General features: G+C 39.7%; 1 protein-coding gene across 3 annotated transcripts in view; it reads right to left on the reverse strand.

The window, feature by feature from the left end:
* kif6 (kinesin family member 6) overlaps positions 1 to 24,737 on the reverse strand; it is a 59,540-nt gene extending 34,803 nt beyond the window's left edge. For 2 of the 3 annotated variants that reach the window (XM_088434039.1, XM_088434038.1), the window contains exons 1-9: positions 22,734 to 24,737; positions 20,771 to 20,880; positions 18,981 to 19,055; positions 12,744 to 12,891; positions 11,991 to 12,100; positions 7,833 to 7,962; positions 3,650 to 3,856; positions 3,231 to 3,374; positions 3,011 to 3,097 (exon numbers count right to left, since the gene is read on the reverse strand). In XM_088434039.1, the coding sequence (XP_088290165.1) occupies positions 3,011 to 3,097; positions 3,231 to 3,374; positions 3,650 to 3,856; positions 7,833 to 7,962; positions 11,991 to 12,100; positions 12,744 to 12,891; positions 18,981 to 19,055; positions 20,771 to 20,880; positions 22,734 to 22,793 (1,071 nt within the window). In that variant the 5' untranslated portion in view covers positions 22,794 to 24,737. Of the gene's footprint in view, positions 1 to 3,010; positions 3,098 to 3,230; positions 3,375 to 3,649; positions 3,857 to 7,832; positions 7,963 to 11,990; positions 12,101 to 12,279; positions 12,350 to 12,743; positions 12,892 to 18,980; positions 19,056 to 20,770; positions 20,881 to 22,733 lie in introns of those variants that run through there. The other variant, XM_088434040.1, reaches the window with a different exon arrangement.
* Between the last annotated feature and the right edge of the window lie 323 nt (positions 24,738 to 25,060).

Below are 25,060 nucleotides of genomic sequence, written 5' to 3' on the forward strand. Positions count from 1 at the left end.
TAGTATATGGACACAATTGCTTTCATATGCCTTCAATTTTAAAGTTGGATTATTGGATCACCTTGCACACTTTGATGTTGACAGCCTGGCACAGTTGACGCTCCTGCTGACCACTTTGTAACAAACCAGGCTGACAAAAATGTGTGTTTTGTGGTTTTGACGTTAGTTCATCTTATTGACCAAAATTTTTAGTGATCTTTGTCTAAAATGTCACTTAGGTTTTCCAGTTAAAGGATTGTGTAATATTGGCAATAATACAAAGAAGTAAGAAAATAAGAAAAGGGAAGAAAAAAGACAAAGAAAGTTCGTCTCCTTTTATGTGTACACCAATTTTGTTTACATTTGCGCATTACAGTAGATTTTTTGTTTTTGGTTTTTCACAACAACAACATTCTGGTGAGTAAATACATCAACTGTGGGCAAGTTGCAAAGTCAAAGGTCAACCTCACCTCTCCATTTTAACAATCCTTTGCCTTTTCTAGCAAATACATCAGAAATGCAGAAGGGGCAAACCTCACCTCATGTAAAAAAGTGCGAACACAGGATCCTCAAATAGGGAACAGACCTGATATGTGCTTTTGTGTGGGCGTGTGTGTTTTGGGGCAGGTGCCATCAGCCTGAATGAATATTCATCTGGAATCCACCTCGTATTTTATTTAAAACATAAATATCATCGCTGGCATTGCGGTCCAAAGGAGCTGCCTGCACCTTTTTTTGGACCCTGTGGTCTGATCCATGACTCCCAGCTGCATCCTCAAAAGTTGACCACCAGTGGTCGGACAGCACAATCAGCAGTCATCTATTTCAGAAGGCAAAGCCCACACTGGTACCACAACTCTATGGCGGAATTTCAAATACTCGGAAAAAGCACTAAGAATGTCTGACTGATGATGTCAGCATAAGATAGCCATCCAGGTTTGTGCAATGTAGCAACATGCAGATTTTATGGTCCGGAAATAGGCTAGACAAAATAATTAGGCCCTTTTTTTTTTGTGAAAACATAATGCCGCAAACTTACAATGCCAATAAACTTAGCAACAAACTTATATAGTCATGACTTAAATAGACCCGGATCATTTTTTGCACACACACATTAAAAAAAAACCAAACAAAAAAAAAAAACACCCAGGGCACTCCTGTATAACTACAGGTTACAGCATAAATGCACAACTATTACGTAGTTTGCCACACACAAACATGCTGCAATTATGGGGCCCTACTTTATGAAGGAAACACAGGCATGTTTTCCCACAACATCTAAACATTGGCTTTTGTTTGGCTAAAATAAAATGATAGGATATGGATGTTTTAGACCCATCAGGGGTACATTACCACAATATGATAAAGCAGTATGAAAAAAAAAAAAACCAAGCAATAGCGATATCCACAGAGACATTTATAACTTTCTCCTGAATGTCATCTAACATTTATAGGTACTGCATGTGCTAATCATAGATGCATTCTCAAGTAGATGATATGGTGTTCAAACTGAAGGCAGCGTGGTTTAGGTGAGTCATTACGTCTTAAAATGAACAATTTTTACCCTTTCAGCAGTTTTATCACGACACAGTTTTACTCAATATAGAATAAGTATGGCTTTGAGTCTTTGGACACCATAATTTCTACACTGAGGTCATGGCTTTAGGAAGAAACAAGAAGGGATTGAAGTTTTTTAATTCAGGGCTGAGAACACACTTAGCGCTCTTGAGGAAACCATCCTTGTCTGGAGCACTTTTTACTGTATATTTTACCATCAAGATGAAGCCAACCCAGAAAAGCAATGGAACTACAGTATATATGATTGGGTGTTGAGGACCTTTGTCATAGCTTGGGACTCATTCCCTACATCTAAGGAAGACAACCATTGATTTTGATGTGTGGTTAACAAATTGGCTGAGTTGAATTACATCACAATTGAAATTAGAACATACTTGTGTCCAATATCAGAGTTTTTCCATGACTCCAGAGCTGATTGAAAACCTGAAAACATTATTCATTTAACAACTAAATAATGTATTCTCACGTCAGAAAAAAAACACAGAATGCAAGCTTTTCAATTTCACCGTGACATTAATTGGCAGTTTGCAATTGACTATAATGTCGCATTGACTCACACAAAAGTAACTTGGATTGACACTGAATTTTAGATCTTGCAAGAGAAACTGCCGTACGTAGTTGGTAGCTGCCGATCACAAATACCAGCCTGGCTGCAGGCAAATTGATTTCACATAAAATGCCAGCCAAATATCAGTGGCAATAATATAGTGGCCACAGCGTGTATTTAATTGGTATCACTGTACTATTACTTTACGAGTCGTCTGGCAACCAATTCGGGGTGTACCTTGCACAAAGACAGCTCGGTTCGGCTCCAGGCGTGGTCAAGATAATGGATGGATGTACTATGAGTACTGTATGTTTACTGGGGTAAGGGAAGGTATGTATGATGAGTATGTGTTGTGTCTTTAAAACTAAGTGACCCAATATCAAGGTGTCTCTTTATTTACAACGTCTGGACAAGAATTGCAACAAAGGATGTAACTGTGCGGATTGGCTTATTTGCATGTAAAACCAGACAATATATAAACTCAATACGCTTCAGCTGGATGATTTCTCAAGATATGAGGAACTGGGCGAGAATATGTCTCAACAGAATTGAATACAGTTAAACGAGACAAGGAGAGAATGCACATGCAAACCGTGAATAGTTGAAATATAGCAAGACAGGCAGGCGTTGATGTGTGGAAGACCAAAAAAAAAGTGATTATTTTAGAGCAAGTCACTGACATTGGAAAAAAGTGGTTTTGGATTGCTAAAGAGGACACTTAAACACATGGTAGGTTACACTTAGTTCCATTTTGAACCTAAAACAGTACAGCAACTCATTTGCTGATCAAATTAAGGCTTGGAAGCCATGTGAAAGGCCTGGCTGTAATGGCAGATGTGGTGTAATTGTGTCTGAGTAAGAGTATTTATGACTGGTGAGGTATTGAAGAGTATGCAGCTGTCTCACCAAGGCAGGATCAAGTTCTTCATTCAATATTGCCTCATTCTTGATAATTGCCACACGCTGGGCAAAGCGACATGTAGAGATGGATTCCTGTGTATACAGCATTTGCAAGATGATCAATTTTTTCTTTAGTGTAACGATCAAGAACGTTAAACACGGTATTTGTAGTTTGTTTACAATCTTGACCAAAGCCATCAATGACTTTGGTCCATATGTGACTTACATCTAGATTCCCTTTGTCAACTGCCAGAGTAGCAATCATAGTGGTCTTGCAGTTGCCGCCAAGGCTATCTCTCAGCACTGACGTCAGCATAGAGTTCCTGTATGGAATATGGCAGCGGTTCCTCTCGGACAGAGCAATTATAACCTGCAGAAAAACAAAATGAAAAGAAGTAAATGCAAATGAACTAAGAAGCTATGTGGTGTGTCTCAATACGTTTATCCTTATCGTGTATGTACAATGTGATGAATGATAAGGCTGCAGTATAGCATACCAATAGGGTGAAAATGGGTATTTAAGGTGAACGTTGGGTAAAATGGTGCCGTTACTTATATATATTTTGCATATTTTGTAACAATGTTTTATGCTGTTGCAAATTTAAGAATGAACACACACACACACACACACAATTAGAAAAGTACCTGTTCTAAGTAATGGAGGGAGAGGTTAATGTATTTGGCCTCAGTGAGCAACTGTCCATTTAGGCCAGTCTTGCTGACACGATCCGACCCGGCCAGGTCCACCAGGTGGAGCTTAGAGCGTCGTAAAGTAGCAGAGCCTGGCTCCTGCCTACACAAGTGCACAGTGAAAATGCAATGGGACCGCGTGGAGGCCTGGTTCATGGGGGTCTGAAGAGTGAAAAAGAAAGGACACTAAGTACAAACACCATCATGTTTTGAATCAACAACAGTATTGGCCCTGGGAACAAAAAAAACAAACAAAAAAAACATGTAGTTTCCATCTGTGATTCATTCAAACAACAGACGTGTTTCTTTTCATCCTCATTTTTCTTGCTTCTGCTGATTAAAACATACGCTGCCGCATGTGGAAACAATGAGCAGTAAATAGATAGTGCCAGCTTTGTAAAAGCTGAGGTGGATTTTCAGATGGTCAGTGCAGTGAAGGTTGTAGTGGGTTGTGACATGGAGGAGACAAAAATAGAATGAGATTCACAAACAAGTCTCATAAAACATAAAAAAAAAAACATGCTGAGTGGTCAATGGAAAAAAAAAAAACCCAATGTAACCAGGCAGCAGTTATACCAATTAATATTGAACAAAAAACTTTTTTTATCTCCATTTGTGCATGTCTCATTATATATATATATATATATATATATATATATATATATATATATATATATACACACACACACACACACACACACACACACACACACACACACACACACACCCATATATATATTAGAGGTATTTCTACATGTTTATCGAGTAACGTTGCGGTTATGGGCAAGAGATGGTGGGCCCGTACGTCCCGACGTACTACAAGCCCACGTTAAAGGGCTGGACTCAAGTCAAGCCGTCTTTTCCTTTTCTTATTTCGTCAAAGTCCATCGAAAAAATTTTAGCCACGCAGCCTCGTTATTGAGAACAAAGAGGCATTTAGGCAGCGTTTGATAAAAGTGCGTTTTTGCGATTGTTCTGTGCAAACACTTTAAAACGGATGCATACTATATCGAATTAGAGGTATATAAAATAATTTTAAGCCTTGTAAATGACATGACATTAAAATTATTAACGTGACGGGCATTTGGAGCTGCTCTACAGTGCGCCCCTATTGACCAAAGGTGCATCTGAAAAAAACATAGAGGCATGCTGTGACCACAATTCACCATGCCATATATACTGTACTTTCTATAACTGTGGCCAAAGAGGTGCGACCGTGACCACCCCCACCATTTTTTTTGTAATGCCATTCCACCTTCAAAATCAAAGTCAGTCTGTAACTCCCTGTACTTAATTTGACAAGTGATTAATTGAAATTACATATCTTACCAGGATTGTGTTATGTTAAATACTGTGCTGATAACAATGACACAAAAAATGGACATCATTTTTTTGTAGAAGCAGCACAATGGATTCCTTTTGTAGAAATGTGTGGAACTTTCTTTTGTTCTGAGTGAACCACATGTTGATGGAGATATGCAACACATGTTGACCACACACTGCGTGAAGGACTCAGCAATCTGTTGCTACAAAAGCTCAAACAAGGTGAAAATTCATTGCATCCCACTTCCCAAGAAAAAATTAAGTCAGGTCAAGGAAGTTTGCGGGATGCAGTTCATGAACTTATCCTAACAAGAGGAAAACGTAATCAGTGGTGTACAGAAAATAAAACAGGCGAGGGCTAATATTTGATGATGAAGTCAGGGAAAGGTGAGAAATAGAGAAGGTGATTTTTATTTCCAATAAACCAGTAGTGGGGATTGTCTTAGATAAATGAGGTCCAACTCTGCTGAGTTTGTCCATATGGCAGGGTCTTTTATGCAGTATGTTGGAATTGTGCTGGATTTGGAGCAAAGACTTCAGGGATAAATATGGCAGTGATAAATTGACAATGTGGATGTTATTTGTTCGCTTCAAGCACAAGTGAAAGTTTCTTGTCATGAGGTCTCAGTGAGGGTGAGTTCACAAAATGTTCTGTGTGGGTGGCTGCTGGGGGCTCCCCAAAAACAAAGCTCAAGCTGCTTCATCAACACACTTGTGAAAACAGAGCATTTCTTTTCATTGACATTATCGCAGCACAAAAGAAAGATAAGTCTTGTCTACACCTGTGTCCTTGAAAACAGGAAAGAAGAATACATTTTTATTTATACTACAACGGTTTCACCTGAACACAATTAATTCTCAGAGAAAATCAGCTTTGCACAGTTTTTGGCAAATTGACATGCTTCACTAAATAATTCAAAGTAAAAAACAAAACAGCCTGTGGGCCTTATGACCACCCCACTCCCCCTGCAGCCTCTGCAGGTGGATGCCATGTGAATCAAGTCCGATGTGTAATGCTTCAAATCACGCAACGCAGGAGGTTTAAAAACTTTGAAACCACAGCAAGCAAAAAGAATATGGGTGGGAGTCATGCACTCAAAAGGGCATGTGCATGTGGCCGCAATGTGTGCTGGCTGTGCACCCAGGTGGATTGGGCTGATGGAGCAATGCCTGACACAACGATACATTTTCAGAAATAGGCAGATGAGAAATACTTACTTGTTTGATTTTACACTAGACTGGTAGGCAGGTACTCCTAAGATGCAAATATTTGTACATTAAAAATACACACTCCCTGAAAAAAAAACATGAAATCATAACCCGCTTGTGGCGAAGGGAGGCGTCGGCTTGATGCATAGAACATATTACAGGTGGCCTTCGACATCATCAGTCATCTACTATGACAGGGGTGTCCAAAGTCGGTCCTCGAGGGCCGCCGTCCTACATGTTTTCCAGGTTTCTTTTCCTGACACACCTGATTCAAATGATCAGCTCATCAGCAAGCTCAGCAGAAACCTGATAACGATCCTGATCATTTGAATCAGGTGTGTCAGGAAAAGAAACCTGGAAAACATGCAGGACAGCGGCCCTTGAGAACCAACTTTGGACACCCCTGTACTATGATAAATCATCATTACTCAATATATAGTTAGATGATTCAAAAACAAATATATATGAAGTCAATAGCAGTTTTAAATTAAGAAAACAAAAGGCAGCACAGACGCAGTTCTGTTGGTAAAAAAAAACAAAACAAAAAAAACTTCAATGCTGTAATCTGGGTATCAAAAGGCATATTGTGTATTATTATTAATACATACAGTAGAACTCTTCTACAACGAAATCATGTTTTCAGCCAGAAATTTTTCACAATGGGACTTTTCACTATAGTAAATCTGTGTCTCGGACGTAAACATAAAAAATGTGTTGTGTAGTACACAATTTGACGGAAGTTAAAAACAAAACCGTCCAACATTGAAAAAAAGAAAAAGAAATTGCCAATTCTAGAATAAGTAATCATTTTCATACTTAGTACACCAATTTCTTGCATAATGTTTTTCACTTTGCTTCATCCGTCTTTTATCTTTACTTTTATCCTGTATTCAAACTTAAACCGAACTGCGCGGCTCCATGCGTCAAAATGACGTTATTTCGGCAACCACGCCCCTCCACGCGGAGGCCAAGCGGGCCAGATATTCCGCAACGCATAGCTTCCGGAATTTCTTTACGAAAGGAAAACATGGCGAATGAACTATTGCTTATGGAAGTTTGCCGGCACAAACACCTTTATGATTCAGCTGAAAAGGACCAGTGTGACCTAAATACCTAACAACTCTTGGCGAGCACCACATTGGAGAGAGATGAGGAGTCTGTTAAAAAAATGCTTGAAAGAATTTAGATAGTTTGATAGTTTGAATCTACTAGGATTCTCTACCTCTGTTATAGTTGTATAGTTGTTTGTATGCTGTAGAATCCATTTACTGCCGCCTATGGTTGGGAGAAAATCATCTGACTGTGCACCGAGTATAAAGTGGTGCAAAATGTGTGCCGGCGTATCAAGCTTATATCAAGCTAGACTTTTGCTGCAGGCTTGTTTTCACTGTAGTGAATTTCAGTGCAAGGCAAATGGAGAAAAACACTTCTTGTGTTATGCAACAGGGGGATTTTTTTGTTGTATGGGGAAGTAAGAAAAAGGGAAAGGCTTCAATGCATGGACTTTTTTTCACACTGGGGGGTATTTTTGCACATGCAGGTTCAGTTGTGGAGGAGTTTTACTGTAGTCTGAGTATGTTATCTCATTGGTCACACCACCTCTTACTTCTGCAATCATTCGATTTGTGTCGCCCAAGAATAACAGATTGAGAGCCTCCTCTTCATTCGCAGACTGGTGCAATGAAAGGTTCCTGAGATGGATGTTCTGGTCAGTATCTTCCATGATCATTACTTTTCTGGGAATGAAAAAAACATCAATAATGTGTTATACAACAAATATGCAGGAAATCTAAATGAATAAAATAGAACAAGGAAAAAACAGTTGTCATGTTCTGGTTTCTTTTTTTTTTTTTTTTTTTTTTGAGAGTCTAGTGTGAGCATGTGTTCTTGTCCAATGTGCCAAATTCTTGTTTAGTTTGATTGCGTCCACCTGTGTTTGTCAACCTGTTCCCAATGTCAACCAATCAGCTCCCTGCAACACTTGTGTCTGGTCCAGGTGTTTGTTGTTAGCTCCCGCATAGTCCGTCACTGTCACCTGTTCTTGTTTTTCAGTTCGGTGTGTGAGTTTTCTGTAGTAAGTTTTTAGTTACTTTGCATATTGTTTGTTAATTCCAACTTCTCCTTATTAAACAATTATTTTTAGCACACCTCACTCCCATGCCTTTTCCCGACACCAGCATAGCAAATATAGGTGTTGGATCACCTTTAATAGGCAAATGAGTTGCCCACTGAAGACCGCCTCACAAAAAAAGGCAGACATACGCACAACCCGGATGTTTTTTTGTTTTTGTTTGAGTTTTTTGTTTTTTTTTAATTAGTTATGTGTTGACATGTACTGTAATTCCTAACTTAAATTGACTGTAATACATTTTTTAAATTAAGTTAAAGTCAATGATAGTTTGGTAGTTAATGGCAGTTAATTTTTCAGTCTTTAATAACTGTGAGCATTACACCGTCTCATATGTTCCTAGTAAATGCACATTAATAAATATTTATACATTGTTCATCAATCAGCAGACTTTATATTGGTCTGCGGGTTAAAGAGCTGAGCTGAAAGGCAAACTCTCAATTTACTAATCAATCTACGTTCCTACCCTCACCTATGGTCACAAGCTGTGGGTCATAACAGAAAAAAATGAGATCCCAGATACAATCAGCCGAAATAAGTTTCCTCCACGGGATCACTGGCTTCTTCCTTAGATAAAAGGTGAGAGGCTCAGTCATCCGGGAGGGACATCCGGGAATAGAGTTGTTTCTCCTCCACACTGAGTGGAGCCAGCTGAGGTGGCTTGGACAACTGGTTAGGATTGCCCGCTGGATGCCTCCCTGGAGAGGTGTTCACATTTCCCATTGAGAGGAGGCCACGGGATTGACTAAGGACACACTGGAGAGACTAAGTCTCTCGGCTGGCCCGGGAACACCAGGGGACCCCCTCAAAGGAGCTGGACGAAGTGGCTGGGGATGATCTTCTATCCATTTACTTTCTATGCTGGCTGTGACTCCATATAAAGAAGCTCTTCTTGTGCAAGGATGGTTGATGAACCATGTACCAGAAAATGCTACACATTTGGACACAACATCATCAAGGACAAGACACATCCACAAAAAGATGTGTTTGAACTGCTGCCATCGGGCAGGTGCTACAGGAGCCTGACCGCCAGGACTGCCAGGCTGGCAAATAGCTTCTACCCACAAGCCATCCGAACTCTCAACAAATCCCTCACACACTAATCTGCCTCTTACTGCATGCATAAATAATATATTGTGCTACATGATATTTTGCACCATATTATTAGCACCATTGTTTGTTTTATTGCTATTTTTTAATTGCTACTTATTTATTTGCTCGATTATGGAATGTAGTCTGCTGCTCAGGAAGTGAACAGAATAAGAAATTCATTGTGTGTTACAATAATACTATACATATGACAATAAAACTCTTGAATCTTGAATCCAAATAATTATTCATACTTGATGCTAATTTTGAGAAGTAAGGAACATTCTTTGCCTTGGTCAAACTAAACTCTAAATCCAAGCAATCTGAAAATCATCCTGAGCTAGTGATGTAGGCAACAACAATAATTGTTGTTGCAAATACATTATAAATCACATGCATAGCATACAAGATGTATAGACTGGCTTTGTTGCATCGTTTCATTCTATTCATTAAGTGGGGTGATAATATGGCAACTGATGTCATGTGAAGAACCTAATTTGGACTCAGAAGCAGACAGGATACACAAGTGCAGAAGTATAGTCTTTATACTGTATACAGGAAACCAAACCACAAGCATCCAAAACTAGAACAGACTACCAAACCGGATCCTGAAAACTAACCAGACTCGAGAACAAACTCCAAAGACAACGTGGCATGACAGCTTGAGAGGCTGACTTAATGTTCTGATAATGTGCCACTGATAATTTATTTCTGTCTTACACCAATCCTATATGACATAACAGAGCAAATGAAAGAACCATAGCAACTGCATAGGAACAAACACAACACAACAAATGCAACTCTTATCACAACAACTGGATTGATACTGTATCGCAAATGGGACTAAAATGAGTCAAAAACACCTTGAGACAACATGGGAATTTTCACACAGGAATATTAACTCATGCTGTGCCAGATCACTGGATCTTCAACATCTATAGACGTAAATGGCAGTTAATTCGTTAAACCTTTGTGGTCTTGACTGCCATTGATTTTCCAAATTTCCCACTAAAAATGTCTCTTTCTATTTTACAAAAATGTGTCAAGTTATTATGCAGCATATTTGGAGACTTTTTTTTTCTGTCCTCCAATAGTGGAATCGTGCAGATGAGAATAAGAGAGTGCACTGATGTCCAAAGACATAGGAAGTGGAAGAGAAAGGCAGACCAACAGTGCCACAGATTCTCCTTGATTCAGCAAGTGTAGCCACAGCATGGTTAAGGTCGGGCACAGTCTATTCCCGGAAGTCTATGATTTGTGGGTATCTAAACCTTGAGCAGAATGCCTCAAAAAGAAATGCTACTAGAAAATGCATGACAAACACCGTTGATGGACCAAGATGCTGTTGTGCCTGCATATCTAATATCTGTTTTGGTGATGTATTGCCTGTGACAGAAAAAGAATCATACGCTGAAATATCTTGAGAGACAGGTAGAGAGAAAAGTAACCTAAGAGAAGCAATGGCTGAAGACAAAAAAAAAAAAAGACTATAAAGCGTGCCAATAACAAGCTGTGAAAAAAAATGTTTCTTTACACAACCCTTTTTCTCCTCGTCATTGCAAAATCTATCATCAAATTGACCGCGTTAATTGCTATTGAATAATGTTATTCCTGTTGGCAGTCTGTAACGGACTGGCAAATACTACAGTCTCCAGATTCACCACACAATAGATTCCAGCCAATTAAATGGCAGTGGAAGAATAAAGCTCAGTTACACCCACACATTTCAGACAATGATGGAACTATTGGTGTCTTTTTGGTGCCAGCGACTATCCTTGCCATATTAAGTTTATACATCTAAATTTCAGATGGATTAAAAATACCATACCACGTTACTATAACCCCAAACACACACACACACACACTCAATTCTGCAGAGCATCATCATAGCATATTAGTACCATACAATTGTGTTTTGGGTTTTTGTTGTTGTTTTTTTGCTTTTTTTTTCGCGTACAAAAAAAAAGTCACATGGGGATTGAGTGGAGAGAGAAGGAAGGGATAGTCACAAGTGAAGCTGCCGAATACGTTGCGTAGACATGAGTGGCTACAAAATAGATTTGATAGATGTGATAGCTTTTGTCAAAACATATCTGTCGCAGTGTACAAAAGTGTGTAATGTTCTGCATATTTGTGTTTACTTATTTTAAAGAGAATATGAAATTATTGAATTTTTCTTTTTACTTTTCCAAATATATAAATGAATCAGGATTTGGCACAATCCCCAACATGCCTAAATGTAATTAATACTTAAAATAATTAAGAGGAAGATAATAATAAATGTCCCATCATTTAAACACTTCAAGAATAAAATGAATTGCTATGTAACGCCAATCCTAGTGTTTTCTTGAAGAGTAAAACATTGATGTTTTAAACTAAAAACACAAAAGTGACAGTCTTTCTAGCCAATGGTTTGTGAATGAACAGTTCCTTGTGAAGAACCAAAACTCCCATCACTCTAGTATCAAAAATCCCCTCACTATATTATACTCTGTAAAATCTCACTTTATACTTGTAATCAAAACATGTTCTAAAAAGCATACTGACGGTAGGTCTTCTAGTCGAGATGCTTCATGTCTGGAATCCAGGAGGTCATAACCCATTTCATTGTAAATCTCCAGGTACGATATGTGGGTACTATACATTGTGCTGCTGTCCTGTGGGGCAGATTCCATGTATTAAAAGCTGATTGAATGAATTCAACTGAAAAGTGCCATTGACATTTAAACATTCTCAACTAAACAAACTGTCATAGTAGACAATTCACTGCTGCGAGGTAGCTACCTATTATGTAGCAGTAAAGTTTTAAAGAGCACTGAAAAAAATAGGTACCGACCTGACCTTTGACCTTGGCTACCACTCAACATCTTGGGTCTGACATCATTTGAAATGAATCATGCTTTCCCTTTTACATACAACATTATTCCCTGAAAGTCTAAAGAAGACCATGTAAAAATTGGCAGGGTGTTATAACTGATCTACACTATGCTCTGACCTATAATAGACAACTTGTGTTTAGCTTTTTTGAGATTGGAACATTTATGTGGATTTACTGTACAGTATGTTTCATGTATTTATATATGTGGTGAAGAGTTAAATGACAATGTAGTAGTTGACGTGAAAGAAACGAGACACAGAAAACAACGATTGAAGAGTATGACTTGCTGTACAACCCCTGATGGGAGAGGCTAAAATAAAAGTAGATTATAAAAAAAATGTTGATTAAATTGTTGTAAAAATTAAGCAAATTTGGCATCCATGCAGTTCAAAAATTGATCATGGAAATGTTGATGTACTTACCTGAAGGAAGCGCTCATAGAGGTATGAAAGTGTGCGGGGAATAATGCCTCTGTCACTATAGCGCTCTGCGCCTCCTGTAATGGTGAACGTCTTCCCACTACCTGTTTGACCATAGGCAAAGATGGTGCCATTGTAGCCTGCCAATACACTGCAGACAAAACATTTTCAAGTTACTGAAAACAGTAGTATAAGCAGAAGAGTTGGTAATAATTCTTTACATGTAGGTGGATCCCAAAAAATACTTGCCAGCCAGCCAGGGTATGTACTATTGGCAACAAAATTCAAACATACTTGGAAATACGCGCCAATGTTCTTGCAAACATATTTGGACATACAGTGTAGGCCATAGATTTGAGCAAACCTACTCATTCATTTTCTTGAATTAGTGATGGGAAAATGTATTTGTTTGGTTTTTAGTTGTCCAGCTATATGGGAGTTTGCCCAACCAGTTTACATGTGCATTGTAGACTTGGAGAAGGCGTTCAGGCATGTTCCTCGGGGAGTACTGTGTGGGATGCACAGGGTACCAAAACCCTGGATATGTCCAGACTTTTGTCCGCATTGCCAGAGTAAGTCAAATTTGTTTTTAGTGAGGGATGGACTCCACCAAGGCTGCCTTTTGTCACTTATTCTGTTCATTAACTTCATATGATATGATCCGGTTTGGGGGTCAGCATTGCATCTCTGCTATTTGCGGATGACGTGGTGCTATTGGCTTCTTCAGGCTGCAATCTGCAACTCTCCCTAGAGCAGTTCGCAGCCGAGCGTGAAGCTGGGATGAAGATGGATTGAATATCAGTATGTCCAAATCCAAGACCATGGTCCTCAGTCAGAAAAGGGTGGATTGCCTCCTTCTTCTTTAGGTTGGGGATGAGGTCCTGCCCCAAGGGGAGGGTTCAGGCACCTTGAGGTCTTGTTCAAGAGTGAGGGTGGGATGGAACGGGAGATCAAATGGCAGATCGTTGCAGCGTCCGCTGTGATGCGGACCCTATATCGGTCTGAGATTGTGAAAGCTCTCTATTTACCAGTTGATATGGTCATGAGCTGTGGGTATGACCAAAAGAACCAGATCTTGGATACAAGGGGCCAGGATGTCAGGGCTCTCCTTTAGAGATAGAGTGAGCAGCTCGGAGAGACTCGGAGTAGACCTGTTGCTCCTCCAAGGTGAGAGGTGCCAACGGAGGTGGCTTGGGCATCTGGTTAGGATGGCTCCTGGACACCTCCCTGGTGAGGTATTCTGGGCATGTCTCATAGGGAGGAGGCCCCAGGGACAAACCAGGAGATGCTGGAGAGACTTCCATACTTTTTTTAGTACAACTGTTTCATCCTAGGTTTCAGCTCCCATATAGGGGGCAGTCAACTTATAATTGCATAGCTCAAAACCAGATCATTTTTCAACACACATCTGTCTTTGAACAACATTAATTCGATTGCACAATCCATCATGTCATGTACAAGGAGTAAAATGATTACATATACTTGCTTACCTCTAACCGCAAATATGCTCTTTCGTCAAACGTCATCATCTTGTCTGTTTATGGTAAAAAACGAGGCAGCGCGGTTCTTTTTTTTTTTTTTGCTGACTTTGACACTGTGAGTATGAAAAGGAAAATAAAGTATATTCCAAAATAAATGTACCATACATTGCCCTTATTTTACCATAGACAAATGGCTGGCACCAAACAACGAGGCTAACTGAGACTAGGCGGCAGCGCCCATTTGGGAATGTGCACAGCTTCTGGGAGTCTCGCAGTTTTGTTGAAACTGGCAAACGAGGTAACGGAGAAGCAAGGAGGTGGCCTGGAGCTCCTGCATTTGCTGTCAGTCAGGTACAGTATGTTGCACAATATACAATGTAGGAATGCCTTTTAAAGTAATATGGGCATTTTAATAATACACACGATGTGCTTTAATTGGACAGCCATGATATACTGATATGTAATATAAATCGACTTGTACTTGAAAAAGTACAATATGTCTGTCAGTTAGCCACAGAACGGCTGCCGATCCTCCTGGAGAAGCGGAATGAAATGGCCAGGAAGAGGGTCATCAAGGCTACCCTTTTGATGCTGCTTCTCCCGCGACCCAATTTCTGATAAAGCCCTACAGTAGATAATGGATGGATGGATGGATGGATGGATGGATGGATGGATGGATGGATGGATGGATGGATGGCTGGACGGATGGAGATTTTGGCTTGACAGAGGTCACAAATTATTCTTTGCTGCTATTTTCAAAATTATCTGTCTGTAAAATATCTCCACAGTTTTGCACCACTTGCAAGTCCTATGACCTCAATACTGTATTTTATTGTAATGCATTTTTTTTAATTTAATATTGGAGGCCAAACTAGATCAAAATCAGACTAAATTAAATGTGACAATATAAATCCAAGAAAAAGATGGATTTACTAGAAGTGAAGAGACATTTTGGCAAAAGACTTCTGACGGTAAAGGAAAAATGTTTTCAAATGTGATTGAGAGAAAACCTACTCAACTGGTACATTTTGGTTTGGCTCTAAATGGGGCCAGTGGAAATCAAGACTATTTAGGTGGAATAGAGGGAAACAAAAAATTTAAAGTAGCATGTGAATGGCATCCCCATGACAAACCTGTATATGTAGATATTTTGGATAGTCTAGTAGTGAATAGTTGAACTAGACAAAAGAAAACGTCACCTCACCGCTACCCTCTTCTGCTCTTTGTCAACCACCACTATGTCTGGTTGGTTAGCGAGGACCTGTTTGTCAGTCTGGAAGCTAAAGTCCCACAGCACCTTGGCCCTGTTGTTCTCAGCCACCTTCAGCCACTTCTATTCCATACTGGTTGCAGATATTCCTGTATACTAACCCAGCCACTTGGTTGTGCCTCTCCATGTACACCCTGCTACTAAGTGCTGGACTGTATTAGGGGCATCTTTACACACTCTGCATCTTGGGTCTGGTCTACTCTGGTAGATCCTGGCCTCTATGGCTCTTGTGCTTATGGCCTCTTCTTAGGCTGCCATGATTAGTGCCTCTGTGCAGTCAGTTCTGCATTATCCAGCCACTGGTAGGATTTTCTTGATATCAGCCACTTCCTCTATCTGACGGTGGTACATGATATGTACCATATGCCATGCCTCCTCAGGGTTCTGCTGCCTGAGAGACTCATTTAGCAGTTCATTCTTGAGGTCCATCTTGCTGATGCAGTCTTGTATTTTTGATGTTTCATCCTGGACCATGCCCTTGACCTTCACTAGTCCTCGGCCTCCCTCTTTCGCTTAGTGTGTCAGGGTGCTGGAGTTGGGATGGAATCCTCCATGCATGGTGAGGAGTTTTCTAGTCTTGATATCTGTGACTTCTATCACCTCTGGCCAGTTTATGATGCCAGCGGGGTATCTGATGACTGTTGGTGCGTCCATGTTGATTGCTTGGTCCTTGTTCTTACCATCCAACTGGCTTTTCGGGACCTGCCTTATTCTCTGGAGGTATTTGGATGTGGTTGACTTGTTTATATAAAATGCATCCAGTTATAGGAATGTCAGATTGTTCATCTGACATTGGTGTCTTTCCATTTTGTATGATTCATTCATGATTGGTGGCGAGTAGAACATACAAGGGCACAGTGGTTCATTTAATGTCACTGGAAATGATACAGCTTTTAACCTGCCTTTGAGCCTTCAGTTTCTACCATTGCTTATCCGTGTTTATTCCTCAGCTTTCTTAGAAATTGAATACACTTCAAAAAGGAAAAAAAAATGTCTTCCTTTTTTTTTTGAGCAACATGTTTATTTAAATATGGTTAAAGTCTATCCGGGCGGCTTGGTGGCGCAGTGAATAGCACGTGTGCCTCACAGTTATAGGGACCGAGTTCAAATCCACCTGGCTTCGGCCTTCCTGTGTGGGGTTTGCAAGTCCTCTTCGAGCCTGCATGGGTTCTGTCTGGTTCCTCTGTGGGGTTTGCATGTCCTCTTCGAGCCTGCATGGGTTCTCTCCGGGCACGCCGGCTTCCTCTCACATTCCAAAAACACACATGGCAAGTGAATTGGACATACTAAGTTTTTCATAGATGTGAATGGGTGCGTGAATGTTCATTGGTCTCTGTGTGCCCTGCGATTGGCTAGCAACCAGTTCAGGTTGTCCCCCGCCTACTGCCCGAAACCAGCTGGTATAGGCACCAGCAAGTCTGCGACCCTTGTGAAGATAAGTGGCTCTAGAAAATGGATGGATGGCTAAAATCCATCTACCTATTTTGACTGCTCATCCTCACGAGGGTCACAGGTATGCTGGAGCCTATCCCTGTCTTCAGGCAGTAGGCAGGTTACACACTGACCTGGTCAATCAATTGCAGAGTACACAGCTACAGGTGGAGCATGGAGAAAACCAAAGTTGGCTCAGAAAGAACATGCAAACTCCAAACAGGAATGCCAGAGCCGGAAGCGAACCCACAACCTCTGCATATGACGCAGATGTGCTAACCACTCTGCCACCATACAGCCCTGTGTTTAAAATAAAAAATAAAATAAAATAAAATAAAAACTCCAAGATTCCCTAATCTAGCCCTGTGTCAAATCATTGACAGTTAGTGCTACCAAACCTACATAATTACACGGACTCTCCCGCTCATAACCTATTAATGATGGTTAGTTTTTGGAACGAGTCTCGGACTTGAAATGACCAGTTTGAGTAATACCACTGCCTTCTAGACTTTGTGAATTATCCCATCTGTAAGAACTGGACCTTGGAACCGGAGGCTCATGGTTTGAGTCATGGACAAAAAAAACTTTACTTTCACTTAAAATAAGCTTGGATAGGCCCCAATTCATCCATGATGCTAATGAGGATAAGCAATGTACAAAATGACATATGGCGTTGAAAAGAATGTGTTTGATAGCACAAAAAACATGTAACGAGTCTGCATTTGAATATTTTAGTGATTACTATCACCAGATATGGAGTGCAAATAAACAAAATAGGTACACGGTTATTACAACCTTTTGTTAATACTTGTCAATGCATCAAAAATAAATACACATAATACAGAGCAGTTATGTCATAGCCTCTTGTGTGACCCTCAACAAGGATAGACATTTTCTATGTCACTTATTCTCACTGGCGCCTTTGGTAAACTTTTCAAATTTATCCCAGCTGGCTTTCGGCAAAAGGCAGGGTTGACAGCCAATCACAGGGCATGTACACTAGCGGACAAACAAGCACTCACACTAAGACTCACACTGATGAAGGGATGTCAAGGCTAAATTGAGCCAAATGTTTGTGGAGGAGGAAACACCTTTTTACATTACATCACAACCATCTTTAATCACAGGAAATTCCATGTCAACTCCCTCTCCTGGCTGTTTTCCCTACTGGAAAGCGAGTTGCAAATTTTGCAAGCTTTACAGCAGGAACTAACTAACCGCTGGACCAAAGTGTAATCTGGGTGGAGAGGTTGTTAGGAAGTAAACATTTAACTGCTGTGGCTCCGAGCAATTTGGTTTGGACATGCTTCAATATAGTAAGGCAATAACTTCGTAAACTGAAGATCGCTCTGGAAAGCAAATCATACCTATTGTACAGTAACATCTGGCATCTGACCTCTGTTGCACTGTGAATCGGATAGCCTTTAAAGTAATTTTCCTACTTGACAATAATCTATAAATGGCAAAAGATTGGTCGAGCGTAGTGACTGTTAGGGTTAGAGAGCCTTCACAGAAGAAAAGGATAACAGTTTCTTGCAGAACACCCCCATTATAATATTATTATAAATACACAATAACTGAGCTTTTTTTTCAAAGCACATATTGTATCTAACTTGGAAAAAAACTTAAGGAGGTTTGTCTCATGATGGCGTACATTTTAAAAGCATAGAGAGCAAGCTGCATCGGCTCAAAGTGTCCCTCTGTGCTCTGTGGCTTGTAAAAGCTCTGACACTCACAATGTCAGAACTTTCCATCTTGCCTGCCAGCTCAGTCCACTTAGTGGTTTAAATATGTCAAGTACACCAGGCAACCTTCATTTGCATCTTAAACACTGAGTTTAGCTGATTTCCTGTTTGCTGGGCTGGGTGGAGTTAATGTGACTGGACTTAATTTCTTTGTGATCTCTGCTGGCAATGTGGAAGAATTTTGGATTTTATCATTTGTTCATTAAATATTAGATTACAAATAAAATAACCAGCATCTATATTCCTAAAAAAAAAAAAAAAAAAAAAAAAAAAGTAAGATGAACACAATAGGGTAAAGTCATGATCACTTTACCTCTCTGCAACTGGTTTTGCGATGTGATCAAATATCTCTTCTTGTTTGGTTGCTTGATCAAAGATATTTTGGAACCTGAACACAGGAAGAAACAGTGGCACTTTTTTTATCAAATTTCTTTACTACTCAGAACTACCAAAATCTAAATTCGGAACATACACAAACACAACATTGCTAATCATGTGCATGCAGAATAAGTTTTGTAATTGATTTCCAAAACGGATTAAGAAGTCATGAAGTTTTCTAAAGAAGTCAAAAGTCTTGCTTCATCCCACAAAAAAGATGAGAGGGATCTGAGTGGAATCTGCCCATGAGGGTTGTTAAATGTGGAAATTGTGTTTATACAAGGGCATAAGGGAACCTCCGCAAGCTATTATAAGAGTTTGTGGTTTGCAAAGACTCTCCGTGTCCACTACTGTCTGACTCCCTAACTGTGAATTTAGAGTTTGGAAGCGTGGCGTGAGCCCTGCCCACAGGGTATATAAGGCTGCAGCGTTCACCACCAGATGTTCTGGTTCAGCAATGACAGCACTGGTAGACGGATTATTCCCTATATGCAACCTGGGGAGCAACAATTTTAACTCTTCAACTCTTTATTTTGGCACTTTTGCTGCTATTTACTTGAAGCTAAAGTGGAGCTCATGTACAGACTGAAGCTTGCTTCACACCCAGACTCAGCACACTAAGCTCTAGTAATGATGTTTCATTGTCTTGAAATCCAATTATTGGCCTATTGTATGAAGAGTGAGGATCAGAAGTACTGGGACATGTTTTTAGGATTTAAAAAAAACATGATAGTGCCGTTAATGACCCTACTGAGACATTTTCGATGACAAAGAAATGTAATTTTCCACAATGTCCAACATGGTGGCCTCATCTTAACTTAGCAAAGTATGTTTTTAACTTGCTGAGTACAAAAATGACACACACCTCAGAAAAAAAATTAAAAAACTGAACGTTAAAGGAGCTACATGAATGCCTTCAAGTATAATTTTAAGGATGTTCTAAATTGTATAAGTTCAAAGAATTTTGAACCCATGGTCATGAAGGAGTTCTACAGAAATGACCAGAATTGCTGAATAGAAAATGGCATTTTATTACACCTCTCTAATTAAAGCTGAAAGTCTGCATTTTAAGTATATAGTGATGGCAGAGTATAAATGTAAATCACCAAAATCACAGTCATTGTTCAAATGCAAATGCTAATTCACCTTGACACTATTAGCTACTGTATATGAAATGTACAAGAAAAATACTGCCACTCAATCGTTAGATGATGTTCAATTCTGAGTTTACTGTAATGAAGTGGAGTACTAGTCACAAGTTTGAAGGCACCCTCTAATTCAATGTTTTGTCATCATTTTGAAATGTCCCAAATTGTACATGAATACTTACAAAGCCTAAATCTAAATAGACATGAATATATATTGATGGAATTATTTGGTTAAAAAAACGTTAATCAAAACTGAATATATCTTATAATTTGGATTATTCAGTAGTCACTTGTTTTCCTCTTTTATCAGCTTAGTACATATTGGCCTTTTCCCCACGATGACGCATTATGACCACTTAAAGCTCAAAGTTGAACATTTTCAAGAGTTGATAGCATGAATATTTTGACCTAATATGTTTTGATATAATTTGAATTTGAAGCTGTTTCAAAACCTTTGACTGGTACTGTATTTTCACATTTCCATCAGCATTTCAGAGAATAAGTTTATCGCTATATCGTCCTATATTAGGGATAGTCACCCTGAGGTTTTTCCACAATGTATCTCTAAAAGGATTACCTGAAGTTGAAGCACTCCCTCTTGTTGTTAACAAAGCCATCAGCCATGTCTTTGGGTACCACAAACTCCAGTACTGAACTTGTCTGCTGATCATTGTTGACAGAGTACACCTGATGGAGCCAGAGACAACATTGCACTTCATCAACCTCCTTTGAGTACCACATAAAAGTCAATGTGTAATCTATTAGGATACCCGTAGATTTAAACATTACGGAATCACAATTGTCTGAGATCACAATTTTGATCTCAAAACAATATATGGTTCTGTCCTACCATATTACAAGAAATAGCCATTCTGGGGGTAGTTGAATAATCAAAATTGCCTATATTGCGGTTATGTGGCCTACAATTGGCAGGTGAGCAGACCAGGATGGACCGTGGCCATTGTCCAAAGTCAGATAGCATAGGCTCTAACACACCTACAACCCAAATGCAGACAAGCACTATAGAAAATTAAGTGACACATATATTAATGCAACTGTGTCAATTTGCAGAAGATTCCATACAATGCTAAACTCAAAAATACAACCAACAGTGTGCATAATACAAATTTAGGTTGTTGTCGTGCGGTCACTGTCTGCCTCAAAAAAGACAAGCTGGAATTATCATGTAGAAAGCTATAGAAATGAAAAACCTATCATTGTTGTCTTATGTAGTGAGTGCAGTGTAGAAACGTGCTTACTAAGGCCAAAGCCATGCCTTGGGGGATAGAAGAAAAACTGTCTAACATTAAACCAAGAGACTGAATTAAGGCAGTGAACGGCATTTAAATGGAGGTCAGCCGGGTCAAGTTGAACACTCCCACCCATAGTTGTTGATCTTCAACATATGTGCTGGCATATGTCTCTTTGACACTAATGCAATTATAAACCCATGGGGGTTTAGGCAGTGAAAAGGATACAACAATAATGATTAGATTGTTTTCACTGCCGCTCGTTTTTTGTCTTTCTTTTTTTGGCTCTTCTAAAAAAAGACGCAGCATTGCGGCGGTGGCCATTTCATTGTGCTCAATATTGCAAACAACACAGAAACCATCTGTGTAACTTCATTATGCCTCTTATCGGTTGCTGTGCTCGGGCAAAAAACTAGATTTTAGGTAGTATATTTTCCAGGGTTTACTCTGGTGTACTTTGTTTTTGGTCTTTTCTTTTTGCCAACTAAAAAGAAGCTGAACTGGTAATTACAGGTAGTAAATATTAGCTTGCAAAACATACAAAAGGGGGGGGGGGGGGGGTTAGCTGTACAAGACATCAGCCCAGGTTGAATGTAGATATCTGTATCTTCCCATCTAATAAAATTTGTTGTACTTATGTGGAGGCTCTCTGCTTAGAATTAGCATTTTCGTTTCTTTTTCCCCCTTTTTGGGACATAGGGCTTATCCTCCCAGAAAAAAAGTTACCTTCATTGATTTGTAACAATTAGTAACAATTTTGGGCGCTTTGGACAAAGCACAGCATACTGAATTGATTACGTGAAGGTAATATTAATTACTGCATTCAAAACGAAGTGGCACTAGGTTGTCACTGGTTATTGATTTTTGCATAACAAATAAACGCTCTGTGGCGAGGCGCAGAAACCACACGTTGCTGTGCTAGTGGAGATCTTTACTCTTCGCAGGCCATCACAAAACTCATACAACAAAGTCCAAAACAGCAAAGACAAAGCCAACAGGTTCAAAGCATCAAAGGATCATAGCATCATGCCTACTGGGTGAGAGACATGGTCCTAGTGTCCGCAACAGCTCCACATAAAAAAACGAAGGGCCAAAGCAGGGATTTCGGATGATTGAAACTCTACTGCAGACGCAACTGCATTCTTTGTGTGCAGTTTTCGGGACAAACTATTTTTGCACAGTGCACATACAGAAGACATAAACATTTAAGTTTGTACTTCGCACGCTCAGTGAAAAACATAATTCGTGTGCTGAATGAGCTACATTAAAGAACGTGACGTAGATACTTACCGCGGTATTTTTCTTGGTGGGCTTTATACGAGCATATATCTGAATTGTCTGTTTTACCATTGTGCCTTTCTCAACGCTAATTGTTTACTTTCCACTTTTGTACACTGAGCTTGTGAGCCCAACTGGCAATGAAATGCTGTTGTGTGTTCAAGTTGGTTGCTTGGTGACCAAAAAAAAAAGCCGCCGAGTTTGCCAAAGATCGTATGTGACTTGAACATGGGTCTCTCGGGAAGGAGGAAGGAAAAACCACAACCCTTGCGCGCAGGCAGTCCGCCTTCAGTCACAGTCACACCAATTTCGAAGTTGCTTACGTGTGGGCGCGTTTGCGCCTCAACGGTTACAAAAAAAGACATGAGCGAATCATTCATTCCATAGAACTGCCATTTTTGCATTTGCTGCTATCTGCTATTTCACCTGAGCCCTGGATGTTTGCCAAATATAGCCGAGCAGGAGGCCTTCCCATCATCTCACCAGGCAGCGAATCAGGGAACGTGTGTGGTTTCCATCTGGCGCCACTGCAGTCTTTGAAACACTCGAGAATATTATGTGCTTTTTGTCACATTATATCCATGATTTGATTACTCCTGGGTGTCAACACATTTAGATGCATTGCAGAGTGATTTTGATCCTCTTTGTCACGCTAACCACTCTTTGATTTATGTATGTCTACAATATCTACCTGTTCAAGCATATATATTTTTTTACTTATAATACCTTTATAACGAGCACAATAATAAATTATGAAAAGAAGTACAACGGAATCATCTACAAAACGTATTAAAGCTAACTAAATAAAGTCCACATCAACAAAGGGATAAATATTGCTGAGAGTGCAGTGCTGTTGGACAGAATGTGTCACAAAGGTGATACACACAGATACACCCATCCCTGCATTCCTTCGTGCTGGACTTTGTTTTGGGGGATATTTTGTATTATGCGAGAGACAATGGCTCTATGAGTGAACATTGCAGCCTTTCAGTTGACTATCGCTGACATGTTGGTGCTGACATGCAGATGAGCTGATGGCCGGACAACGTGGTGGTCCCGGAATCCAGAGCTAGCCAAGGGGCTTGAAAGAGGTTTTTTTTGCTTGGTTTTTACAGTACAAACTAAAATATTTATAATATTAATGTGGGCTTGTTTATCATTTTAGAATGATGTTTTGCTGCTGGATGCTTAACACCTGTTAGATTTTTTTTTTTTTTTTTTTAATTTGGCACCATGATTTTCTATTAACAGCATGAGCCCCATTCACACAGTTGCCAAAGACAACAATGACCAAATTCCTGTTAGTTGCTTTTTAACTTTACGCCAGGGGGGCTTTTGCAGCCTGCCTCCCATTTTCTAGAAGCACCCAGCATAGAAAAAAAAAATTGGTTGGATGAGGGTGTTGAAAAATTAGCGCCACAGTCCCCATGTGGGCAATGCATCTGACAATGAATAGATTTGACTCTATGAATGCCTCATCAAGTAAGATATTTCAGTATTAGAAGCAAAATTGTTTTCCTGTCTGCGTCAAAGTTTGATTTGCGAACACTTCTCGTGTAAATTCCTATCTGATTACTGATCGATCTTGCTATGATTCAGAATGTGGACATCTTCTCAGGCTTTCTCACCTTTAACAGGTGTTAAAAATAACTCAAAACAAAGAAAAAACTTATTCATACAAATTTCCTTGACTGATTGGTTTTAGCACCCAAGGATGCACCCTTTTGATTGCTCTGTATGTAGCCCTGGAAGGAAATGGTAAATGGACTTTCACTTATATAGCGCTTTTCTACCTTAGGTACTCAAAGCGCTTTACACTAACTAGTCATTTACCTACTGATGATGCAACGTCAGGAGCAACTGGGGGGTTCAGTGTCTTGCTCAAGGACACTCAGACATGGTCTTGATGGTCGGGGGGATCGAACGCACGGCCTTTCGGCTGGGAGACGACCACTCTACCACCAAGCCAATGCAATGTTCCCAATGTTTGACCTTTCATTTTCAGAACTGCTGCAACATCACAAACATGAAAACTCAAAAGACAAAGAGACACTCAAAATTTGAGTTCATGCCAGAGGTTGGCCTCAAATGTTGTTTTTCCAGCAATTAAGACTTAAGGCAAAACTGTAAGCGCCTCTGTAAAGTGACACGTGTGGAACTCTTTTTGAAAAAGGTTATGTACAATGAAAAAGGTTATGTACAAAAGCATGATGGTTTAAGCTTTTATTTCAACAGGCATGGCAGGCGGGATGTTTTTTTGTTGTTTTACAGCAATATAACAATAATGTGAGTTACAGCAATATAACAATAATGTGAGGAGTCACTTCAATACAGTATTT

This window comes from Hippichthys cyanospilos, chromosome 14, assembly GCF_059441005.1.
Source record: "Hippichthys cyanospilos isolate Australia breed blue-spotted pipefish chromosome 14, RoL_Hcya_1.0, whole genome shotgun sequence".
In the NCBI taxonomy this organism is placed as follows: domain Eukaryota; kingdom Metazoa; phylum Chordata; class Actinopteri; order Syngnathiformes; family Syngnathidae; genus Hippichthys; species Hippichthys cyanospilos.